The sequence below is a fragment of the Aquarana catesbeiana genome, linkage group LG13, assembly GCF_042186555.1.
Source record: "Aquarana catesbeiana isolate 2022-GZ linkage group LG13, ASM4218655v1, whole genome shotgun sequence".
Lineage (NCBI taxonomy): Eukaryota > Metazoa > Chordata > Amphibia > Anura > Ranidae > Aquarana > Aquarana catesbeiana.
In genome coordinates, this window is record NC_133336.1 from 228270306 (window position 1) to 228293516 (window position 23211).

The window sequence follows — 23211 nt, forward strand, 5'->3', positions numbered from 1 at the left end:
ACACCACCAACCTTCTACAGGTAGCTTTAGCTGAACACTGTGCAGAGCTCGCAAAAAAATAACTTGTAGGTTTAGCTGGACACTGTGAGGAGGACGCACCACACTAACTTGTAGTTTTAGCTGAACACTGTGAGCAGGACGCACAGCACTAACTTGTAGGTTTAGCTGTACACTGTGAGCAGGACGCACTGCACTAACTTGTAGGTTTAGCTGAACACTGTGAGGTGGACGCACTGCACTAACTTGTAGTTTTAGCTGAACACTGTGAGGTGGACGCACCGCACTAACTTGTAGTTTTAGCTGAACACCGTGAGCAGGACGCACAGCACTAACTTGTAGGTTTAGCTGTACACTGTGAGCAGGACGCACCGCACTAACTTGTAGGTTTAGCTGAACACTGTGAGGTGGACGCACCACACTAACTTGTAGGTTTAGCTGAACACTGTGAGCAGGACGCACTGCACTAACTGTAAATAGTCTAGCTGCCTGACTGTGGTAGTAATAGGATCAAAAGAACACCAGCAATTTTCTTCAGGTAGCTGTAAATACTGTAATAAGACAAGCCTGCCTGTCAGTAAGAAGATAACAGGAACGGATCTAGCTGAACACTGTGAGCAGGACGCACTGCACTAACTTGTAGCTTTAGATGAACACTGTGCAGAGGTCTCACTACGCTAACTTGTAGGTTTAGCTGAACACTGTGAGGAGGACGCACAGCACTAACTTGTAGTTTTAGCTGAACACTGTGAGCAGGACGCACCGCACTAACTTGTAGGTTTAGCTGAACACTGTGAGGTGGACGCACTGCACTAACTTGCAGGTTTAGCTGAACACTGTGAGGTGGACGTACCACACTAACTTGTAGGTTTAGCTGAACACTGTGAGCAGGACACACTGCACTAACTGTAAATAGTCTAGCTGCCTGACTGTGGTACTAATAGGATCAAAAGAACACCAGCAATTTTCTTAAGGTAGCTGTAAATACTGTAACAAGACATGCCTGCCTGTCAGTAAGAAGATAACAGGAACTGATCTAGCTGAACACTGTGAGCAGGACTCACTGCACTAACTTGTAGCTTTAGATGAACACTGTGCAGAGGTCTCACTACACTAACTTGTAGGTTTAGCTGAACACTGTGAGCAGGACGCACAGCACTAACTTGTAGTTTTAGCTGAACACTGTGAGCAGGATGCACCGCACTAACTTCTAGGTTTAGCTGAACACTGTGATCAGGACGCACCCCACTAACTTGTAGGTTTAGCTGAACACTGTGAGGTGGACGCACCACACTAACTTGTAGTTTTAGCTGAAAACTGTGAGCAGGACGCACTGCACTAACTGTAAATAGTCTAGCTGCCTGACTGTGGTACTAATAGGATCAAAAGAACACCAGCAATTTTCTTCAGGTAGCTGTAAATACTGTAACAAGACAAGCCTGCCTGTCAGTAAGAAGATAACAGGAACGGATCTAGCTGAACACTGTGAGCAGGATGCACTGCACTAACTTGTAGCTTTAGATGAACACTGTGCAGAGGTCTCACTACGCTAACTTGTAGGTTTAGCTGAACACTGTGAGGAGGACGCACAGCACTAACTTGTAGTTTTAGCTGAACACTGTGAGCAGGACGCACCGCACTAACTTCTAGGTTTAGCTGAACACTGTGAGGTGGACGCACCGCACTAACTTGTAGTTTTAGCTGAACACTGTGAGCAGGATGCACCGCACTAACTTGTAGGTTTAGCTGAACACTGTGAGGTGGACGCACCACACTAACTTGTAGGTTTAGCTGAACACTGTGAGCAGGACCCACCACACTAACTTGTAGTTTTAGCTGAACACTGTGAGCAGGACGCACTGCACTAACTGTAAATAGTCTAGCTGCCTGACTGTGGTACTAATAGGATCAAAAGAACACCAGCAATTTTCTTCAGGTAGCTGTAAATACTGTAACAAGACAAGCCTGCCTGTCAGTAAGAAGATAACAGGAATGGATCTAGCTAAACTGAATACAGTGTATATATATATATATATATATATATATATATATGCAACACCTGGGATGCATATATATACACAATACACTGTAAGTGCAGCTAACTGACTGACTGTTCTGCCTAATCTATCTAACTCAAATCAAATGACACTGTCTGTCTCTCTCTCTCTCTCTATCTATGAACGCCGGATCACACACTACACAGGGCCGCTGTGCAGGCGGCCTTATATAGTGTGGGGCGTGTGCTAAATCCCCTGAGCCATAATTGGCCAAAGCCTCCTTGGCTTTGGCCAATTACGGCTCTCTGTTCAGATGGCGCTGTGATTGGCCAAGCATGCGGGTCATAGTGCATGCTTGGCCAATCATCAGCCAGCAATGCACTGCGATGCCGCAGTGAATTATTGGCCGTGACGCGCCACACGAATTTGGCGCGAATGGCCCATATTGTTCGCAATTCGGCGAACGGGCGAACAGACGATGTTTGAGTCGAACATGGGTTCGACTCGAACACAAAGCTCATCCCTAGTAATAAGCAAATCTTTTTTCAATGTAGCAGAATATTTTTCACCCGCTGATCTGCTGCTGAAGTAAGGGAAAAGTCTGAGGGTGATAGCCTAGGGCTGCGTAGAATGGTGTGGTATGAAGAGCACTGTGCCAATGGGAATTAATGGCGAACTCACCCAAAGGCAAATACTCAGACCAGTTGGAATGTAAGGCATTGATATAATGTAGAAGATAGGTTTCCAGGGTCTGGTTCATGCGTTCGGTTTGACCATCTGTTTGAGGGTGATGGTCCAAGACCCTATTGCGACTGCCTGCATCAACCAACTGGAAGAGCTAGGTCTTCAACAGCTGATAAATACTCCCACGCACAGTTCAGGACATACTCTTGACCTCATCTTAAAACAGAATATAGACATCAACATATTCGACAACACACCACTACCATGGACGGACCACCACGCCATCAAATTTAAAATCACCACCAACTCCATCCTCCAAAAACAGAAACATTCAACAACACACTGGAACAGATCCCAGAAGAAACTGCATTCTGAACTCTTCAAAACCACATTATCAAACAAAATACAATCGCTAAACTCGAACCTCTCAACGGAACAAACACTCAACTCCCTAAACAAGGCATTACAACAAACAGCAGACTCAGTAGCACCAAAACGCAGAACACTCATCCGCAAAAAAACTCGAGATGGTTCAACGGCACTCTCACCCTACTCAAGCAAGAATGTAGAAGAGCTGAAAGAGCATGGAGAAGAAATCCTACCAAGGAAAACCATACAAACTACAAAATACTCACTGTGAAATACCACAAAGCCTCAACACCGTCTCCAAGATTATGGAGAAAGCGGTAGTACAACAGCTACAACGCCACCTGGACATGCATCAACTTCTGGACACTCTACAATCAGGTTTCCGCCCAGGCCATGGCACGGAAACTGCACTTCTAAAAATATGGGATGATGCCCTCGAAGCAACAGACGACGGAGAATCATGTCTCCTGGTACTGTTAGACCTCAGTGCAACATTTGACACAGTGGACCACAATACTCTACTTGTCCGGCTCACAGAAGTAGCAGGAGCCACAGATTCTAGTCTAAAATGGTTTTCATCCTTCTTAGAGAATCGTCGCAGACAGTGAAACTAGGAGCATTCACCTCGGAAACCCGGGCAATCTCCTGTGGGGTCCCTCAGGGTTCACCCTTGTCGCCAGTGCTATTCAACATCTACATCCGTCCACTCCTCAAAATCATCAAAAAATCAGATCTCTGCTTCCACTCATATGCTGATGATACCCAAATCTACTTTCGCATCACCGGACAAAAAAGACCACCATCAGCAACTAGAGAAATGCCTCACTTTAATAGATGACTGGATGACCATTAGTTCCCTCAAACTCAACGGTCAAAAACAGAACTTCTCTACCTACACGCCAACCAAAATCCCAAAACCAAGACTCCATGGATACCTCCCACCATCTTTGGACAAACCATCTCTCCGAGCACCAAAGCCAAAAGTCTTGGAGTTATCTTTGACTCAGAAATGACAATGGATGCACAAATAGGATCAGTAAGTAGCGGATCTCACCATCTCCTCCGCCTGCTACGCAGACTCATCCCCTTCATCCCAGAAGATCACAAAGCAGCAGTAGTTGGAACAATCATCAATTCCCGTCTCGACTACGCAAACTCACTCTACATAGGATTACCCCAATATCAGCTTGCGCGCCTACAGGCCATTCAAAACGCGGCGGCAAGACTGCTAACAGGAAAAAAACCCTGTGAGTCCATCTCCCCATCCCTGAGGAGCCTACATTGGCTAACAGTAAAGAATCGGATCACATTAAAGACCCTCTGCCTCACCCACAAATGCATACAAGGTAACGCCCCTCAATACCTCCGAGAGAAAATAAAACACTACACACCGAATCGCAATCTGCGTTCATCTAGTCAAAACCTCCTCCTTGTTCCCAAATACCACTACAAAGCAAGGGGAGAACAAAGATTTGCAGTCCAGGGACCTCGGCTATGGAACTCTCTTCCAACTCACATCCGCATGGAAGAAAACCATCAGGCCTTCAGGAAAAAACTCAAGACTTGCCTCTTCTAAGAAGACGCATCAGCACCTTGAGGCGATTCAGTTCGCATTTGCAGCGCTTTACAAATCATTCATTCATGAGGTAGAGAGTGAGAGCGTTACTCCCAGTTTCTTGCAGAGCGCTCTCCAGACTCGGGAAACAAACTGGGATCCGCGGTCTGAGATGACATTGGTAGGTATGCCATGATATCTCATGTGAGAAAGGAAGAGGGTAGACAGTGCTTTAGCTGTAGGTAATCCCGGGAGCGGCACAAAATGAGACATTTTGGAAAAGCGATCCACTATGACCCACATAGCAGTCATGCCCTCGACTTGGGTAAGTCTGGAATGAAGTCCATAGTCAAATGGGTCCAAGGCTGGCAAGGTGCCGGAAGTGGTTGTAACAGTCCACTAGGCAATGTGCGGGGTACTTTATTAGCAGCACAAGTTGGACAGGCAGCCACATAGTCAGTAACATCCCTTTTCATATGAGGCCCCCAGACATGATGCTGCAAGGTCTTAAGAGTGATGGTGACACCAGGATGACCGGATAACACACCCTCATGTGCCCAGAGGAGTACAGGTTTTCTGAGGCTAGGGGCTACGAACAGGCCACCTGGTGGTATCTCCAAGCCTTGGGGAACACTATTCTGGGTTTCTTGTAACTGTAGGGAAAGAGCCGTAGAGATCTGTGTGACAATTTTGTGAGGTGGGATTATATACTGCTCGGTAGGTTGATCTTCTTCAGAGGTAGCGAACTGTCTGGAAAGAGCATCGACTTTCTTGTTTTTATGCCCAGGAACATGAGAAAGAACAAAATTAAAACGGGAGAAAAACAGAGCCCATCGAACCTGACGTGAGTTAAAACGTCTTGCAGTCTGAAGATAGCAGGTTTTTATGGTCAGTGAGGATAGAAAAAGGCTTGGGAGCCCCTTACAGAAGAAGTCGCCATTCAGACAATGTCAATTTGATAGCCAGTAGTTCTTGATTCCCAACATCGTAATTCATCTCCACTGGAGAAAACTTTCTAGAAAAAAATGCTACTGGATGGATTCTACCAGACTTAGGCTGTCTCTGGGACAGAACGACACCTGCTCCTACCTCAGAGACATCAACCTCAACTATATACTGGAAATCGGGATTTGTATGCTGAAGAATTGGAGCCTTGCTGAACATGTCTTTTAATTGCTGGAAAGCCGATTCCGCTTCTGAGGGCCACACCTTGCAATTTGTACCATTCTTAGTCATAGCATTAAGGCTCGATTCACACCTATGCATGTTGCTTTTGAGCGTTTTTGGAGGTTTTTTTTTCATGCTTGCCACGTTTTTGAGCAGCGTTTTTGCCGCGATTTTGCCGCGATTTGCGTTTTTTTTTTTTTTTTTTTTTTTTACAGTTTTTTTTTACAGTCTTAGAAAAAAAAAAAAAATTAAAAAAAAAAAAAAAAAAAAAACGGCAAAAACGCATCAAAAACGCTGCAAAAACGGTGCACTTGCGTTTTTGATGCTTGTCCATTGAATTCTATTACATGCAAAACGCTGCATTTTGCATGAAAAAAAGTCCCTGACCCTTTCCAAAAATGCAGAGAAACAAAAAGGCATTGATGTGAACATGTTCCATAGGAACCCATGTTAAAAAATTCCCGTGCATTTCTGCAAAATGCATCAAAAAACGCGCTAGTGTGAATGGAGCCTAAGGGGTCCGCAATGGAGGCAAAACCTTTGATGAAGCGTCTGTAGTAATTTGCGAACCCCAGAAAGCTTTGGAGCCCTCTTAAAGTGGTCGGTTGGGGCCATTGCAAGACAACGGAAAGTTTTTGAGGGTCCATTTGGAAACCAATAGCACTTATAATGTATCCAAGGAAAGGCATACGGCTTTGATGGAAGCTGCATTTCTAAATCTTCGTGTAAAGATGGTTTTCTTTATCGTTGTAATACCTGCTTTATATGAGAGATGTGCTCTAGATGATTCTTAAAATGTCGTCAAAGTAGATGATCACAAAACTGTTGCTGAAATCATGAAAAATGTCATTCATGAAACGTTGGAAGACAGCAGGGTCGTTACACAACCCAAATGGCATAACCAGATATTCAAAATGTTAATTAGGAGTGTTGAATGCTGTCTTCCACTCGTCACCGTCTTTAATTCGAATCAGATTATAAGCCCCTCGTAGGTCCAGCTTAGAGAAGATAACGGCTCTCTTAAGTACATCAAACAGTTCAAGAATGAGAGGCAAAGGGTAGAAGTCTTTTACAGTGATTTGATTTAACCCTCGATAGTCTATGCATGGTCTTTTTTTTTTTTTAACAGAAATTTTTTTATTGAACAAATCAGCAGTACAATATAAAAGTTCAATACAGACATTGTAGTGAGAATAAAAAAAAAAAAAAAAAAACAGTAAAATTGACACTTAAACAATAGCCATTATTTATCAGGAATTCCAGGCGTGCAAACATCAGAAGTTTCGCTCAACCAGACCTCTCAAAGCTCAAATCTTCATACATTTTTGATAGTATAAAATGAGTGGCCCAATAATCAACTAAACCTGGTAGGGACAGTGGGGGGGAGGGAAGCGGGGGAAAAGGGGGGAGGGGAGGCGGGGGAGAGGAAGAAAGGAAGAGAGGGGGGGGAGGGATGAGAAGGAGCGGGATGAAAGAAAACAGGCATAAAGAGAAGAGACGTGAGGTATAGGATAGCTTCCATTACTTTTCCCATCCTGCTTATGGGGTAGGGGGATCAGGGTCTCCGGAAGTGTCGACCCAGGACGACCAGATTTTGTCAAACTTCCCCGGGCATTGCCTACTTTCATACGTTAATTTATACAGAGGGAGTACCCCATTCACAGACCTTATCCACGAGGCCAGGGTAGGAGGCTCTACCATTTTCCACCGCAATAGAATTTCCCGCCTAGCATAGTACAATGCGAAGGTTAGACACAATTTGCTATACCTATCACCCACAACATCCTCCAAGTGACTGAGCAGTAGTATCTGGGGATCCGCCTGCAAGTCTGATCCTATGACATTGCTCAGTGTGGATGCCACCTCTGACCAAAAGAGTCGGAGACAGGGACACGACCAGACCATATGCCAGAAAGTACCCACTTCCTGTCTGCATCTCTGACAATTGGGGTCTCTCTGAGGGTAAATGCGCGCCAACCTCTGTGGAGTAAAGTACGCCCTGTGTAGGAACTTGAATTGTATGAACCTATCTTTTGCAGCGATCATGGAAGGAATGTAGGATATTAAACACTCCTTCCATTCCTCCTCATCCAACGAGGGAATATCAACCCTCCACTTTTCCCAGGTTTTAGTTAGTTTGGCATCATACTCCACTGTCAGGTATAGGTATAGTGTGGAAAGGGGCTTCCCCATCACGCTGGAAGTCAAGAGCCTTTCAATAGAGTCCGGTTCCAGAGTGAGGGGGGCTGGGAACTGAGCCTCAAAGGCGTGCTTCAGCTGCCAGTATCTAAACTGGAAGGAGGCAGGAATAGCAAATGATTGTCTAAGAGCTTGAAAAGTCATAAGCCTGCCATCCTTGACTATATGCTTTAGTGTAAGAATTCCCTTTTTTGCCCAAAGAGAGGGGCCCCATCTTTTTTTTCAAAAAATAAAACCTGCCCCTACTGGAAGAGGGTTGGATAAAACCTCTTTCCAAGTTGTCTTTTACGTATTCGTTCATGGATTTTTGTTCAGGCAAAGACAGGGGATAGGTCCTTCCTTTAGGAAGAGGTTCTCCAGGAATCAAATTAATTGCACAGTCAAAAGAACGATGTGGAGGTAAAACCTCTGCCTTTTGCTTGCAAAATATGCCTGCAAACTCATGGTATTCACGAGGCAAGGTAGGTGGGATGGCCATGGAAGCCAACAGACAACCAGAAAGTCTTTTGGGTTGAGACAAACAGTTTAGATGACAGAACGACCCCCAAGAGGTTAGTTCTCCATTTTCCCAATCAAAAGAAGGGTTATGTTGTTGTAACCATGGGTAACCATGGGTAACGGGCAGAAGTGGAGAATCAATAAGAGACAAGACAACTTCCTCTTTGTGGATTACGCCTACCTGAAGAGTGATTGTCGTAGTCTCAAATTTTACAATGCCATCTCCCAAGGGTTGTCCATTCAGGGTGGTGATGTTCAGGGGTCTAGGCTTTGGAACAAATGGGATGTTATTTTCTTTAGCAAAAGTGTAGTCCAAGAATATGCCAGCGGCTCCAGAATCCACAAAAGCCTCACAGGAGACAAGTTTAGAGGGTAAATGGATAATTGCGGGAACGGTAATCTTGGTCTTGGAGGATATACCTGTAAGGTCTAACCCAGCTCCTCCAACACTGGTTAGACCCTGCCTATTACTGGACGGGAAGGGCAGACAGATAACAAATGTCCTTTAAGTCCACAGTACAGGCATAGGCCCAATGCACTCCTCCTTTGTTTCTCCAACTCAGTTAGGTGGAGACGGCTTACTTCCATGTGTTCCACAGGTGCCTGGGGTTCAACTGAGATTTCAGGTTGTGGCTAAGGCAGTGCTTGAAAGTTAGGGGCCAAATGGTAAACTGGCCTAGGAAACTTGCGAGTTCTAAGTCTCTCTTGGCACCTTTCATGATACCGGACGTCCAGACGAACACACAGCTCTATGAATTTCTCAAGGTCTTCTGGAAAATCCTTATAGACTAATTCGTCCTGGATGCTGTAAGACCTTTTCGGAAGGCTGCACGTAATGCCCTTGAGTCCCAATTAGTCTCAGCAGCCAGGGTACGGAACTCAATAGCATATTGTGCCACAGACCTGGTACCTTGTTGTATGTCCAAAAGTGAGTACTCAGCTGCAGAAGCTCTATCTGGCTTGCCAAATACAGTCTGGAGAAAAGCCAGAAATCTGTCAGCGTCTTGCAGCACGGGATCATTGTGTTCCAGGTGAGGAGAGACCCAGGCCAGGTCCTTCCCCTTTAACAAGGAAATTACAAAAGTCACTTTGGCAGAGGAAGTGTTAAAAGTCCCAGGGTTGTTGTGGAAATGCAAACGGCAAACATTTAAAAAGCCTCTGCAGTCCTCAGTATCACCACCAAATTTTTTCAGGCAGGGGAAGTTTGGGTGGTACAGAAGAGGTAGGTTGGATTGGAGTAGGAGTCTGGACCGTTGCAGAAGTACCAGGCAAGCAAGATTTAGGCATAATACAAAGTTCATCTAACTTGGCGTCCAGAGAAGAAAGATGCTGTTCATGAGCTCCAATCAATTGTCCCTGATGTGAAATCGCCTTAACAATCTCAGCAGGGTCCACTGCCATTGTGGCCCATTTGTAATGTAAGGTATCTGTGGTAGTGTCCAAAGTGGAGCTTGTGTGCTGAGGATTCAGGCAAAAACTTAGTCAGGCAGATCAGGTTGGCAACAGATGAGCGTTTAGCCCCTGTTTTTTTCCCCCTACCCCTAGCTAACACCCTATGATGGGCTTGAAGGACTGAACTGGAACCTGATGAGTTTGATGAACCTAATGATACATCTATCCTGAATTTATCAGCATGATTGACCTCAACATGGAGACTAATTTATCTTTTATCATGGAGAACAGACGCTGTGACTGTGGATTTTATTACTCTATTGGCTTTTTAAATAGCCTGACACATATTGACCAATCTATCTTGGATGAGAAATCACTATCTTTATCACAGATGAACGATCATCAACTGGAGATCTATGGCTATCACATACAGACCAACAGATGGAATCTCATTTCACATTGGAGAGTTCTCTGTGTGATCCGGTATCCGTGAGTAACCACCATGTAAATGTATTATTACAATTGCTTGGATGTTATACCTACATGCTGTGGGAACCCTGGCTCTTGGTTACACTGACGGTGCCTATGTGATCGTTCCTGCTTGTGTTATATACCTGACAAGGTCGGGATTGAAATGCTTAGTAATCCATCCATCTGTAATCAGTGTCTGTCATCGTTTAACCACAAGTTTGTTACCAATCAAGACCATACAGCAGGACTTTCCATACATTCGAGGATACAATAACAATCTTTTTTCTTTGTGAGGAGAAGATTTTTCTCTCCCCTAATTGTCTTCAATTTTTGGATTATCCATTTCCCCAGTGTGTCCCCCTTCTATGATTATTTTATCTTTGACTGACTGTATGACCAACTGTGGTATGACTTTACACCTCATCATTGGTCGCTTAGACTGTATCATTTCTGGAATGTAACAGTGTGGCATACTTCTGTGATTACGGAATCACACTGTTCCCTTCAGGAATTATCCAGCCTAGTTCCTCGCCCCAGGTGGCTTGGGGTATTGTAAGGTGCTTATAGGGGGTGTTTCATATTGGGGGAGGGAGGGATATACCCACTGCATTTATCCCTTTCAATATCTTTAGAAATATTTTTTAATCACCCATTTATCTTTGGGGAATTGTTTGTACTATTAGGAGTTTACCCCTTTTTAGGGACTCTTTAGGGATATAGGGATTTTAGTATTGGTGTTGTTTGTATTTTGCTCTTTCTTAGCGAATAAACATTTTTGTAGTACAACTCTTTAGGGTGTGGGTTTTTATCACTCTGTTTTTTATTTTTTTGTGTCCCTTGCTGGCAACAGATCAGGCAAAGCGGTACACGATCAAAATCCAGAGAGTGGTCAGGCAGGCAAAGGTCATACACGAGCTGGCGGTAAAGTACAAAATCAGCAGGCTAGAGAGTAGTCAGGAATTCAGGCAGAAGTTCATATACGGTATTTAGTCACAAAGCAGTCAAAACACCCAGAAAGATAGTCCACACAAACAGGCACTGAGAGATAGGAAGTGCTGCTATTTATGGGCTGCTTTGGTTGTAGATTGTCCACAGCTGGAAGCAGGTGGGGCTAGTGAGTCCAAGGTAATGCATCAAACTGAGAGAACATAGCTATAAGAAGTAAGACTGTAGCTATGGGGCCAGGAACATCCCGGTTCGAATATACCCAGGTTACATGACAATTGTCAACAGATCAAGAAACTGACACACTCTGAGAATGGACGGCTTATGACTGTTATTGAAAAGAAGGACGACTGTATTGGCCACTGATTTTTTTTGGAAATGTCAGAAATATTTATTTGTAAATTTTGAATTGTTTGTTTGTTATTCTCACTTTAACAGATGAAAACAAACAAGGGAGATGGGAGCATTGTCCTTTTTCATTTAGTTGCATAATAATTCTGCACACTAATAGTGGCCCAATAATTGTGCACACATAGATATTCTCCTAAGAAAGACAAAACCTCACTATCACTTTCTTAAATATTCAGGTTTGAGGTTTATTAACATTTTGAATTGACGAGAACACTATAGTTATTCAATATAGAAATTAATCCTTAAAAATACAACTTGCCTAATAATTGTGCACACAGTCTAGAGTGGGGACGGAAAATATTCAGACCCCCTTAAATTTTTCACTCTTTGTTATATTGCAGCCATTTGCTAAAATCATTTAAGTTCATTTTTTTCCTCATTAATGTACACATAGCACCCCATATTGACAGAAAAACACAGAATTGTTGACATTTTTGCAGATTTATTAAACAAGAAAAACTGCAATATCACATGGTCCTAAGTATTCAGACCCTTTGATGTGACACTCATATATTTAACTCAGGTGCTGTCCATTTCTTCTGATCATCCTTGAGATGGTTCTACACCTTTGAGTCCAGCTGTGTTTGACTATACTGATTGGACTTGATTAGGAAAGCCACACACCTGTCTATATAAGACCTTACAGCTCACAGTGCATGTCAGAGCAAATGAGAATCATGAGGTCAAAGGAGCTGCCTGAAGAGCTCAGAGACTGAATTGTGGCAAGGCACAGATCTGGCCAAGGTTACAAAAAAATTCTGCTGCACTTAGGGTTCCTAAGAGCACAGTGGCCTCCATAATCCTTAAATGGAAGACGTTTGGGACGACCAGAACCCTTCCTAGAGCTGGCAATCCGGCCAAACTGAGCTATCGGGGGAGAAGAGCCTTGGTGAGAGAAGTAAAGAAGAACCCAAAGATCACTGTGGCTGAGCTCCAGAGATGCAGTCGGGAGATGGGAGAAAGTTGTAGAAAGTCAACCATCACTGCAGCCCTCCACCAGTCGGGGCTTTATGACAGAGTGGCCCGACGGAAGCCTCTCAGTGCAAGACACATGAAAGCCCGCATGGAGTTTGCTAAAAAACACCTGAAGGACTCCAAGATGGTGAGAAATAAGATTCTCTGGTCTGATGAGACCAAGATAAAACTTTTTGGCCTTAATTCTAAGCGGTATGTGTGGAGAAAACCCGGGCACTGCTCATCACCTGTCCAATACAGTCCCAACAGTGAAGCATGGTGGTGGCAGCATCATGCTGTCGGGGTGTTTTTCAGCTGCAGGGACAGGACGACTGGTTGCAATCGAGGGAAAGATGAATGCGGCCAAGTACATGGATATCCTGGATGAAAACCTTCTCCAGAGTGCTCAGGACCTCAGACTGGGCGGAAGGTTTACCTTCCAACAAGACAATGACCCTAAACACACAGCTAAAATAACGGAGTGGCTTCACAACAACTCCGTGACTGTTCTTGAATGGCCCAGCCAGAGCCCTGACTTAAACCCAATTGAGCATTTCTGGAGAGACCAAAAAATGGCCGTCCACCAACGTTTACCATCCAACCTGACAGAACTGGAGAGGATCTGCAAGGAGGAATGGCAGAGGATCCCCAAATCCAGGTGTGAAAAACTTGTTGCATGTTTCCAATAAAGACTCATGGCTGTATTAGATCAAAAGGGGGCTTCTACTAAATACTGAGCAAAGGGTCTGAATACTTAGGACCATGTGATATTTCAGTTTTTCTTTTTTAATAAATCTGCAAAAAAGTCAACAATTCTGTGTTTTTCTGTCAATATGGGGTGCTGTGTGTACATTAATGAGGAAAAAATGAACTTAAATGATTTTAGCAAATGGCTGCAATATAACAAAGAGTGAAAAATTTAAGGGAGTCTGAATACTTTCCATCCCCACTGTATATACCAGAGATGTGAGATCTAATCACTGTCAAATCTAAGGGGCCCAATTGATGATTAAGTGGATGATCTGCATGTGTCCCATTCTACCTGGGAGCAGGGGAAATACTTTGATCACTTCTTTCTATAAGTTTTATCCTTTTTATTTTTTTAAATAACTGTTTGCTTGTGTATGTCTAACTTTATAACTTTTTTTTTTTTTGTAATGCTTAAAGGCTAATGCCCCGTACACACGGTCGGATTTTCCGATGGAAAATGTGCGATCGGACCTTGTTGTCGGAAATTCCGACCATGTGTGGGCTCCATCGGACTTTTTCCATCAGAATTTCCGACGCACAAAGTTTGAGAGCAGGCTATAAAATTTTCGGACAACAAAATCCGTTCGCATAAATTCCGACCGTGTGTGGACAATTCCGACGCACAAAGTGCCACGCATGTTCAGAATAAATTCAGAGACGGAACAGCTCGGTCTGGTAAAATTAGCGTTCGCAATGGATCTAGCACTTTCGTCACACTGCAATGTTTTAAATTGTTTAATGCAGCACACTCTGTCCTTCTTTATAATGCTAGAAGAATGAAGTAGTTTTGCTGCTCATATTCACACAGAGTTCTCACAAACCTCTTTCTTTATTATTTCTGTTGATTTCATCAATATAATATTTTGATTTGTCACATCTGACTCAAAAATTTTTTTTTTGGTATTTTTTTTGGTTACTATTTTTTTCAAGCCCGATCTTGTAGTTTTGTTTTATTTTTTAACTCCAGAATAGTTTTGTGTGTGTTTTGTGTGTCAAGCTACCACAATACCATTATTATCTTGTATTATTCATTAATCTCAAGGCGATTGCTTGATGTTGATGTCTCTTGTTAATTTCACATAGTATTTTTGAAATGTACCTGCCTACGCACAAACAAACTGTCCTTTTTGAAGGAAAACACACATAGGCAAGTATAATTGAAAAAAAAAATTCCTTTATTAAGGGCTCAGAACCAAACAAAGAGGGAGGCAACGCTGGAGAAACAGCAGAAATTGGTAAAGCCTTTGGCCCCCAGGGCAGACATCAATTCTTTTACAGCAAAATTGGTGGCCTGAGGAGTCCATATCTAAGGGAGTTCAATCTGGTCCAGAAGTCCAAGAGAATCATGAAAGTAGCAGATGACATGTATGTCCCCAGGCTGTGGTCATACAAGAGCCTGCATCTTTTGTCAGACCAGGCTGAACCCAGGCCATCACTCTCTGGTCTTCCTTCCACGCTTCCTTCCACGCTGTGTCTGTGGTGGTGGAGTTGTTGCAGGAGGAGGAGGAGGATGGTCCAACTCACACAGGTGGGTATTGGGTTTGATTTCACCCCTTACCCCCTTAGTTAAGGTTTTGAAAGGAAGGTCCTCACACATGAGGCGTTGACCCTCCTGCATGTCCTTCAGTTTTGTGGCAGCCATGCAGGCAAAGGCCTCTTCACGAGTGGGGTGGCTCTGAGGGATGCAGAAGCCTCCTGAATCAGCCTGAGCGCTGAATCCTGCACGTTACTCCCCTTCCTAGGTCTTTTGTTTGGAAGGCAGAGGGGAGAGACCTGCAATTCTGTAAGGCTCCTACTGGGCCCCGCCTCCTCCTGTCTGCCACATTCCAGAGCCTCCTCCTGTCTGAGGTCTTCCTGTGTATGAAAAAGGGACATCGTTTTAGCTTTTTCTTCATAAATCACACACAATTTTCATCTCATGACTGTTGTAAATTGAATGTAAACAAATATAACAGACTATCATTCTGAGCCCAGCATTTTTCATTCTTGTCCCAATTATTTGTGCCCACTACTGTCTATTGATATGTAAAACACTTTATTAAATCAGCAATTAGTGATCAATAATAACATCTAGTAAACATCATTTATTTATTGACCAGAAATCTGTGGAAGAATGCTATACCTGGCTCCAGCTGGCCTCCTCCACTTCTTCCTGGCTGGAAGTCCCAGGTTGGACATCGGAAGCCTCAGCTGGGGTGGAAGATAGGGTGGAAGGAAGGGTGGAGAGGGATTCCCTGACTCCAGTCTGGTCTGACAGAAAACAAAGTCTCTCATAGTACCACAGCCTGGGGACATAAATGTCATCTGCTGCAGCTTCGGATCTCTGGGAATCCGTGACCTTCCTGCTCTCCCTTAGATAAGTGCTCCTCAGGCCACCAATTTTGGCTTTTAAATAGGGGATGGTTGCCGTGGGGACCACCGGCTTTACCAACTCCAGCAGTTTCTCCAGCGCTGCCTGCCTCTTTTGTTTATTATTGTATTGGGGGTGTTTGACCTGCCACAGACAGGGCAGCTCCCTGTATTTGTCTATGAACAGAGGGAGGAAATTGTGGTCATTGAAGCCATCCATTTTCCCTGCAAGACACAAGACAAACCCTAATGTCAGGCTAAAGTCTCCTAATCTTGTCACAATATAGGCCTCAATCTAGAAGCAGTATAGGTCCAAGTTTAAATCTTACCTTCCTTATCACGATCGGCGCCTCCGATACTCCTTCCTCCGCTCACAGATTGTACGTACTACGCATGCGTTTTACGCTTTATATACACTGCGCATGCGTGAAATTCCGCCCGCCCCTGACGTTCTTTCTAGTCTATTCCCTGCCCCTTCTCGTTCGGCGCAGTGAGGAAGAGCACATGGCGGACACAGAGCAGGTGCGTGCTAATTACAGCATTGAGGAGGAGGGGGGGGGAAAGCCCAGAGCCAGAAACGTCCCGATCCAGGAGGAGACAATTTAAGGCATCGAATATGTCCTTTGGGGAGATGTTGGAGATGGTCGACATCCTGAAGAGTGCTGACTATGACGGGAAGTATGGACCTTACCCCAACCCCAATGTCAGAAAGGCCAAGATCATGGCGAAAGTGGTGAAGATTCTGCACCAGAATTTTGGGGTACGACGATCGAAAGATGAACTCAGGAAGCGGTGGTCAGACCTCAAATTAAGGGAGCATGATCAGTACAGAAGGATCAGGAGAGTGCTGCAAAAAAGTAAGTAGTTGTCCTGTGTTCCTATTCTTTACTTTTCTAATGTTCGTGCTGCTCCATGTGCTTTTCTTAACTGTTGTACAGTTTAAAATGGCAACTTTCATGTTCATGGGCACATTGTTCGTTCGTAGGAAACATTGTTCGTTCGGCCAATAAAACACCATGTTTTGGCCATATGCATTTGAATACATTTTTGCTTGCCTACATCTCTTAAAATAATTTAGGTGTCTAGATGGGTTTGTAACTAGAATGAAATGCAAACTAGATTCTGTGTAAGGAGAGGACACTCAGCAGCTGTTTTACCTGTGGACGCAGGAGCACTAGTGTGGGACACAAGAACACCCTTTTTATTAGGGGGCCCACACAGGTACTCCAGTGTATACTATAGGGGTGTCTCCATCTGTGAAGCTTGTACAAAACAGGTAAGTATTCAAGCTTTACAAAGGAAAACAATATTTCTTCATCTTGGAACTCTGCCAATTGTACCCCACTTCCAAGCAATGTTTCATATTCCTATTTCTGCCATCAAATATCTGTGTGCTAAGTATACCTATTTTTTTTACATATGGGAGAAAAGACTCGGAGGACACCACTCATCCGAGGAGACCACAGACCCCCCACTTCAGGAAGAAGGGGAAATCCCACAAACCCAACAGGAGGAGGAGGAGGAAGGAGACGTGGTGGAAATTGTCACCACAACAGGTGAGTGTCTGCGATCACAGGCCCAGGTAAGAGATGGATGCCAGCATATTTATAATACATGGTGCATTTTTGTTTCTATATTTTTAGGCGATTGTGATGTTGTGGATGAAGGCCATTTCACCAGTGAAAGTGCACAGATCCTGATCGGGGAGATCATGGGGTGTAATAGGGACTTGGAAAACATCAAGCAAAACATCAATGATGTTCAAAACAAAATGAAGAACATCATTGATGTTTTAGGGAGAGTTTAAAACACCTCCAAATCCCTTACTTTGTTGTGCTTTTTTTAAGGAAAAAATGTTTCACTTTTGTTGACATATCATAGAAAAGCCAAATTTTGAAGATGCACACAGTGTGTCAACATGTGCTATCTGCCATCACGGGAGATCAATGGATGCGTTTTGGGGGTGCAACCCCTTCCTCAATAATAAAGTAGCTGAGAGGAAGGTGTTGCACCCCCAAAACACGTCCCTTGATCCCCCGTGATGGCAGATAGCACATGTTGACATTCGGCAATTTGTGTGCATCTTCAAAATTTGGCTTTTCCAGGGGTGACTTCACCCCATCTGAACGCAATATCAAACACAGTTTATAAATACTCATGTCTGATATTGCCTTCAATTTCTACCAAAGTTGAACTTTGTAAGTTCCAGATTTGTGTATTTCTTGTTGGTTTTAAACATGCCTGTATACCTTAAATGGACATTTCTACTTTTATTAATGTGACCCAAAAAATTGTTATACAACAAACATGTTGGTTTGTTTTAAAAACCTTTTAGAAAATGCACATGTGATTGTGCTGGTATTAAAAAGATTGATAATCAAGAATGTGTGGATTATTCTTTCAATGCTCCAAAACTTTGGGTGTGGTAAAATTGGTGTTTTCTGTGTCAATGGGGGTTATTTCCTAAGGGCAAATCCACTTTGCACTACAAGTGCAGTTTCAGTGCAGTCTCAAGTGCACTTGTAGTGCAAAGTGTCTTTGCCTTTAGTAAATAACACCCAACAGTGCTTTCTAATGTTACACAATCACGCCATTTTCAGGACTACCCAAATTTATGTCAGGGTCAGCTAAAAGAAACACAAGCAGTAAATGTCAGCAAATATTTGAGTAGTTAAAATTTGTTTTTTATTTTAAAAATGTCTCAGACATTGTCTGGCATATTGATGGCCCCCCTACCCGCAAAGTATTCAAGGTATCTTAGACGGACCTCGCGGGCACTCAGGGGGGGCAAGCCAGGACGGCCAGCTTCAAGTGCTGTCAGGGTTGGTTCATTTACATGAATTCCGGATTCAGGCCCAACTGAGCCAGCATAGTTTGCAGAATTTCTCCTTAAAAAGTTGTGGAGAACACAGCAAGCCAGGATGATGTGATTCAGTTTATACTCCGCCATGTGTATGGGTGTAAGAAATAGGCGGAACCGGCTGACCATTATTCCAAACGTGTTCTCCACCATTATTCTGACTCTGGCCAGCTGGTAATTAAAAACCCTCTGGTCCGGGGTGAGGGTCCTCATAGGGAATGGCCGCATAAGATGGTCCCCCAGCGCAAACGCTTCATCTGCAACGAAGACGAATAGGAGTCCTTCCGCATTGTCTTCTGGAGACGCCTGTAGAACTCCATCTGGGCGATGACTCCACCATCTGACATCCGGCCATTCTTCCCCACGTCCACATACAGGAACTCGTAAGTAGCTGACACCACCGCCAACATCACAATACTATTGAACCCCTTATAGTTGTAATAGTATGACCCCGAGTTGGGTGGTGGGACGATGTGGACGTGTTTCCCATCAATTGCCCCTCCGCAGTTAAGAAAGTCCACCGCTGGGCAAAGTGGGAGGCCACAGTCTGCCATTCCTGTGGATTGGAAGGAAACTGTGGAGTCAAACAAGAAAAATATATTAATCATATTGCACATAAACATGGAAAGCAGATTAGACACAAACATTCTTGGCCAACATCAGTATAACATTTATTTTATGGAGTATTTAAAGACAAAGGTATAAGGTCCACCTATCAGATTCCTCCCCCCTCTCATGGGCCATTTGTAAAATTTTATGGGGGGGGGGGGGTGTTTTGGACAGGTAACCCTCTCCACTTCATTGAGAGCTGAATGCCTAAATAATGTGTATTACTTTGGCCAGCCCCTTCTTACTTTACATTATTGGCAGCCCACTGGACAGGTAAGAAGTGTCATAATACAAAGAGATAAATACACACTGTACACATTTTAGCACATTTTAACATTCTGCTATTACCTATCAAGATAATAATAGGATACAAAAACTTTAAACAGTACCATTTGAAAGTATACAGGCAGGCCCTTGCACTACATGCTTTGGGGAATTCATCCATAAATATGACCACAAAAGAGGTGGGTATAGTGTGTATGGGTTTGGCAAAGTCAGCAGATAGAGGATTGGTATCAGCTGAGTTAGCAGCTGGGGGGAGGGAGGGTTCCAAATGATTTTGGGACCCAAAAAAAAGCCTCTGGAACTTTGCCAGAATTAAAAGCACAAATCACAATTTTGCACATTTTAGGGGGTATTTAGGGTAAAGCACTACTATGGAGCTGACAAAATACATTGTTAAGGGACTACACAACGTGAATATAGGGCCAGGAGACCATGCTGGGGAGGTAAGTGAAGGCAAATATGTATGAAGGACAAAAAAAAATTACATAAAAATCCATCATGCATGAGGACAAAGGGGACATTCACAGCATATTACAATCATGGTAATTAGGGAATGAGGAAAGAAATACAATACATTATCAAACATTAAATACAATAAAATGTGATGTAAAAGGATAAAAATCTTACCTTCATATACTCCTTCTGCAGGACCTGGATGATGGCAGAACAGGTCTCCGGGATAATGATCCCCAGAGCCTGGGGGGAGATGCCTGTTGAGAACTTCAAGTCTTGCAGGCTTCTCCCTGTTGCCAAGTACCGCAGGGTAGCGACCAGCCTCTGCTCCGGAGTGATGGCTTGCCTCATGCAGGTATCCTGCCTGCTAATATAAGGGGTCAGCAAAGCCAACAAACGGTGAAATACGGGGTCCGTCATCCGGAGAAAGTTCCTGAAATCATCAGGATTATTCTCACGGATCTCACGGAGCAAAGGCATATGACAGAACTGGTCACGCTGGAGCAACCAATTCTTGGTCCATGAACTCCTCCCCACCCTGTTCATGGACTGGACTTGTGTCAAGGTCAGGACCCCAACACCAAGCCCCCGCACAGCACGAACTCTACGAGGAGTACGTATACACAACATGGCTAGAAAACGGTCGGCTGCTCAGAACGAAGTAACAGAACGCACTGAAGAACAGCAAGGAGCGACCTGAAAATCAGCAACGAGCGGACAAGAACGCACTGAATAATCAAATACGAACCCACTGCACGCACTGAAGAGCAGATACAAACCCACAAGCACAAACTGAAAGGCAGAAAACAATCTGAAAGCCACGACTCTGAAAAAGCGCGAATCGTCTCTCACCAAACTTTTACTAACACGAGATTAGCAAAAGGAGCCCAAAGGGTGCTGTGCTTGGTTCTGAACTGGCCTTTTATAGTCTCGTCGTACGTAATTCCGACAACTTTTTGCGACTGTGTGTAGACAAAACAAGTTTGAGCCAACATCCGTCGGAAAAAATCCATGGATTTTGTTGTCGGAATGTCCAAACAAAGTCCGACTGTGTGTACGGGGCATAAGCGTTGCTAAAACTAAAAACAGAAGAATCAGAACAAGGGACATAACTTACATTTTGTATAATGAGTACCCTGCCCTAGTGGTGGCTGGTGCTCAACATTTTTGGGTGGGCGCAAACAAACTGAAAAATTCTGAAAAAAAACCCCATCAATTGCAGCAGCCACTGTGCCATCAAACGCAGCCACTGTGCCATCAAACGCAGCCACTGTGCCATCAAATGCCGCCACTGTGCCCATCAAATGCCGCCACTGTGCCCATAAAACGCTGCTACTGTGCCCATCAAATGCTGCCACTGTGCCATCAAATGCTCCCACTATGCCCATCAAATGCTCCCACTGTGCCCATCATATGCAGCCACTGTGACCCCCCCGGCACTTACCCTGTCTCGGTGGGGCAGCGGGTGACGGTGGCGAGCGATGTCCTCCATGCTCCTCCATATCTTCTCCTGTCCTCTCCTCCCGTCCTCCCCTATAGGCATCCAATCACAGCGCCTGTCGTTGCAGCCAATCAGGCGACGGGTAACAGACCCGAGCACCTGATTGGCGGAGAGGTGGTTCAGTGTTAGGAAAGTGAATATTCATTCGCTGTTCTAACACACCTGGGTGAACTTGGCTCTCGCAGGTCACCTTTTTTTGATGCCTATTAGAGCCTATGGCCTATGGCTCTAATTTAATAAACAAAAATTACCTAAAATAAAAAAAGCTGTACTCCTGCCAGGGAACTTCCCCAAAATTGATTGCTGCAGCAAAAAAAAAAAAAAAAATATGAATTGGAATACTTTATACTGTATTCTGGACTGCAGATTGGGAGGGACCTTTTCAGGTGTCCATATCACTGCCTGGTGATGTGGACACTTCCTTTTGGCTGTCTATTGGCAGAATCCTTATTAATGCTGAATCACCATCTCCACATGTAAAAGAGGCTCATGGAGAGTCATGTGACAGCAGAGTCAGAAATGCTAAAAGTCATGTGACAGTAGAGTCAGAAATGCTAAAAGTCATGTGACAGTAGAGTCAGAAATGCTAAAAGTCATGTGACAGTAGAGTCAGAAATGCTAAAAAAAGGGCTTGGAAGGCTTTAAAAAAAATAAAGAAAATAAATAAATAAAATAAATTGGAGGGGAGTGCATGTGACTATAACAACACCATGCTACACTATGTGATCACTGTATATATTGTAGTAACAGGAAAACTCTTTTTTATATGGGGAATAATCCTGTGTATCTGTAAAAATCCAATTTTGAGGATTTGATGAGCAAGGGGCTTCTGGTTTTTGAAATAAAATGCAATGCGTAAGAATTATGGTCCTGATGTAATCCAAACATAGATCCTTGGTTGCAATGGAATTGGTGCACCCATTTAATTATTTATAAATGGGGTGATCTGAATCCAGAAGCCCTGAGTGAATGGGATAATATAAAGGAAGTGCAAATATTCCAACATCGTCTCTGTGCTTTACACAAAGTCCTGCATTTTATCAGATATACTGTGTGTTTTATTTACCTTTCAGCTCCGGAGTCAGTGAGGTTCCATATTCATCCAGCAGAATCTGATCCACCAGATTCTCACCTATAAAGAGGAATATAAGATGATGGCTCTGAGTTATGTACAAATGAAACTGACCCTCAACAAACTTCACATTAGAATTGTCTAAACAGCAGATTATAACCGGGTTGATGCAATGATTTGTGTCTACTTAGGCGAAGCTGCATATTAGCGCTCCCCACCCTGACATACCCTGTTTCCCCGAAAATAAGACTTAGCGTGATTGTCGGTGATGGCTGCAATATAAGCCCTACCCCCCAAATAAGCCCTACCGTGTTTCCCCGAAAATAAGCCCTACCCTGAAAGTAAGACCTACAAGGACTTTAACTAGGGCTTATTTGGGGGGTAGGGCTTATATTGCAGCCATCACCGACAATCACGCTAGGTCTTATTTTCAGGAAAACAGGGTAGTAGTCAGAGTAAACTTCTCAATATTTTGTTGACCATATTTAAGTTATTCTGGGGTCACATGACTATGATCTAAATGTTCTGACATATATTATTATGTGCCATTTTGTCATTTACAGTGCCTTGAAAAAGTATTCATACCCCTTGAAATTTCCCACATTTTGTCATGTTACAACCAAAAACGTAAATGTATTTTATTGGGATTTTTTGTGATAGACCAACACAAAGTGGTACATAATTGTAAAGTGG

At 43.7% G+C, this 23211-nt stretch overlaps 1 protein-coding gene across 1 annotated transcript in view; it reads right to left on the reverse strand.

Annotated features, from left to right (window-relative positions):
- Nucleotides 1-23211, reverse strand: part of LOC141116683 (uncharacterized) — a 92977-nt gene that overhangs the window by 40093 nt on the left and 29673 nt on the right. The window contains exon 4 of the mRNA XM_073609074.1: nucleotides 22513-22578. Within this exon, the coding sequence (XP_073465175.1) occupies nucleotides 22513-22578 (66 nt within the window). The remainder of the gene's footprint in view (nucleotides 1-22512; nucleotides 22579-23211) is intronic.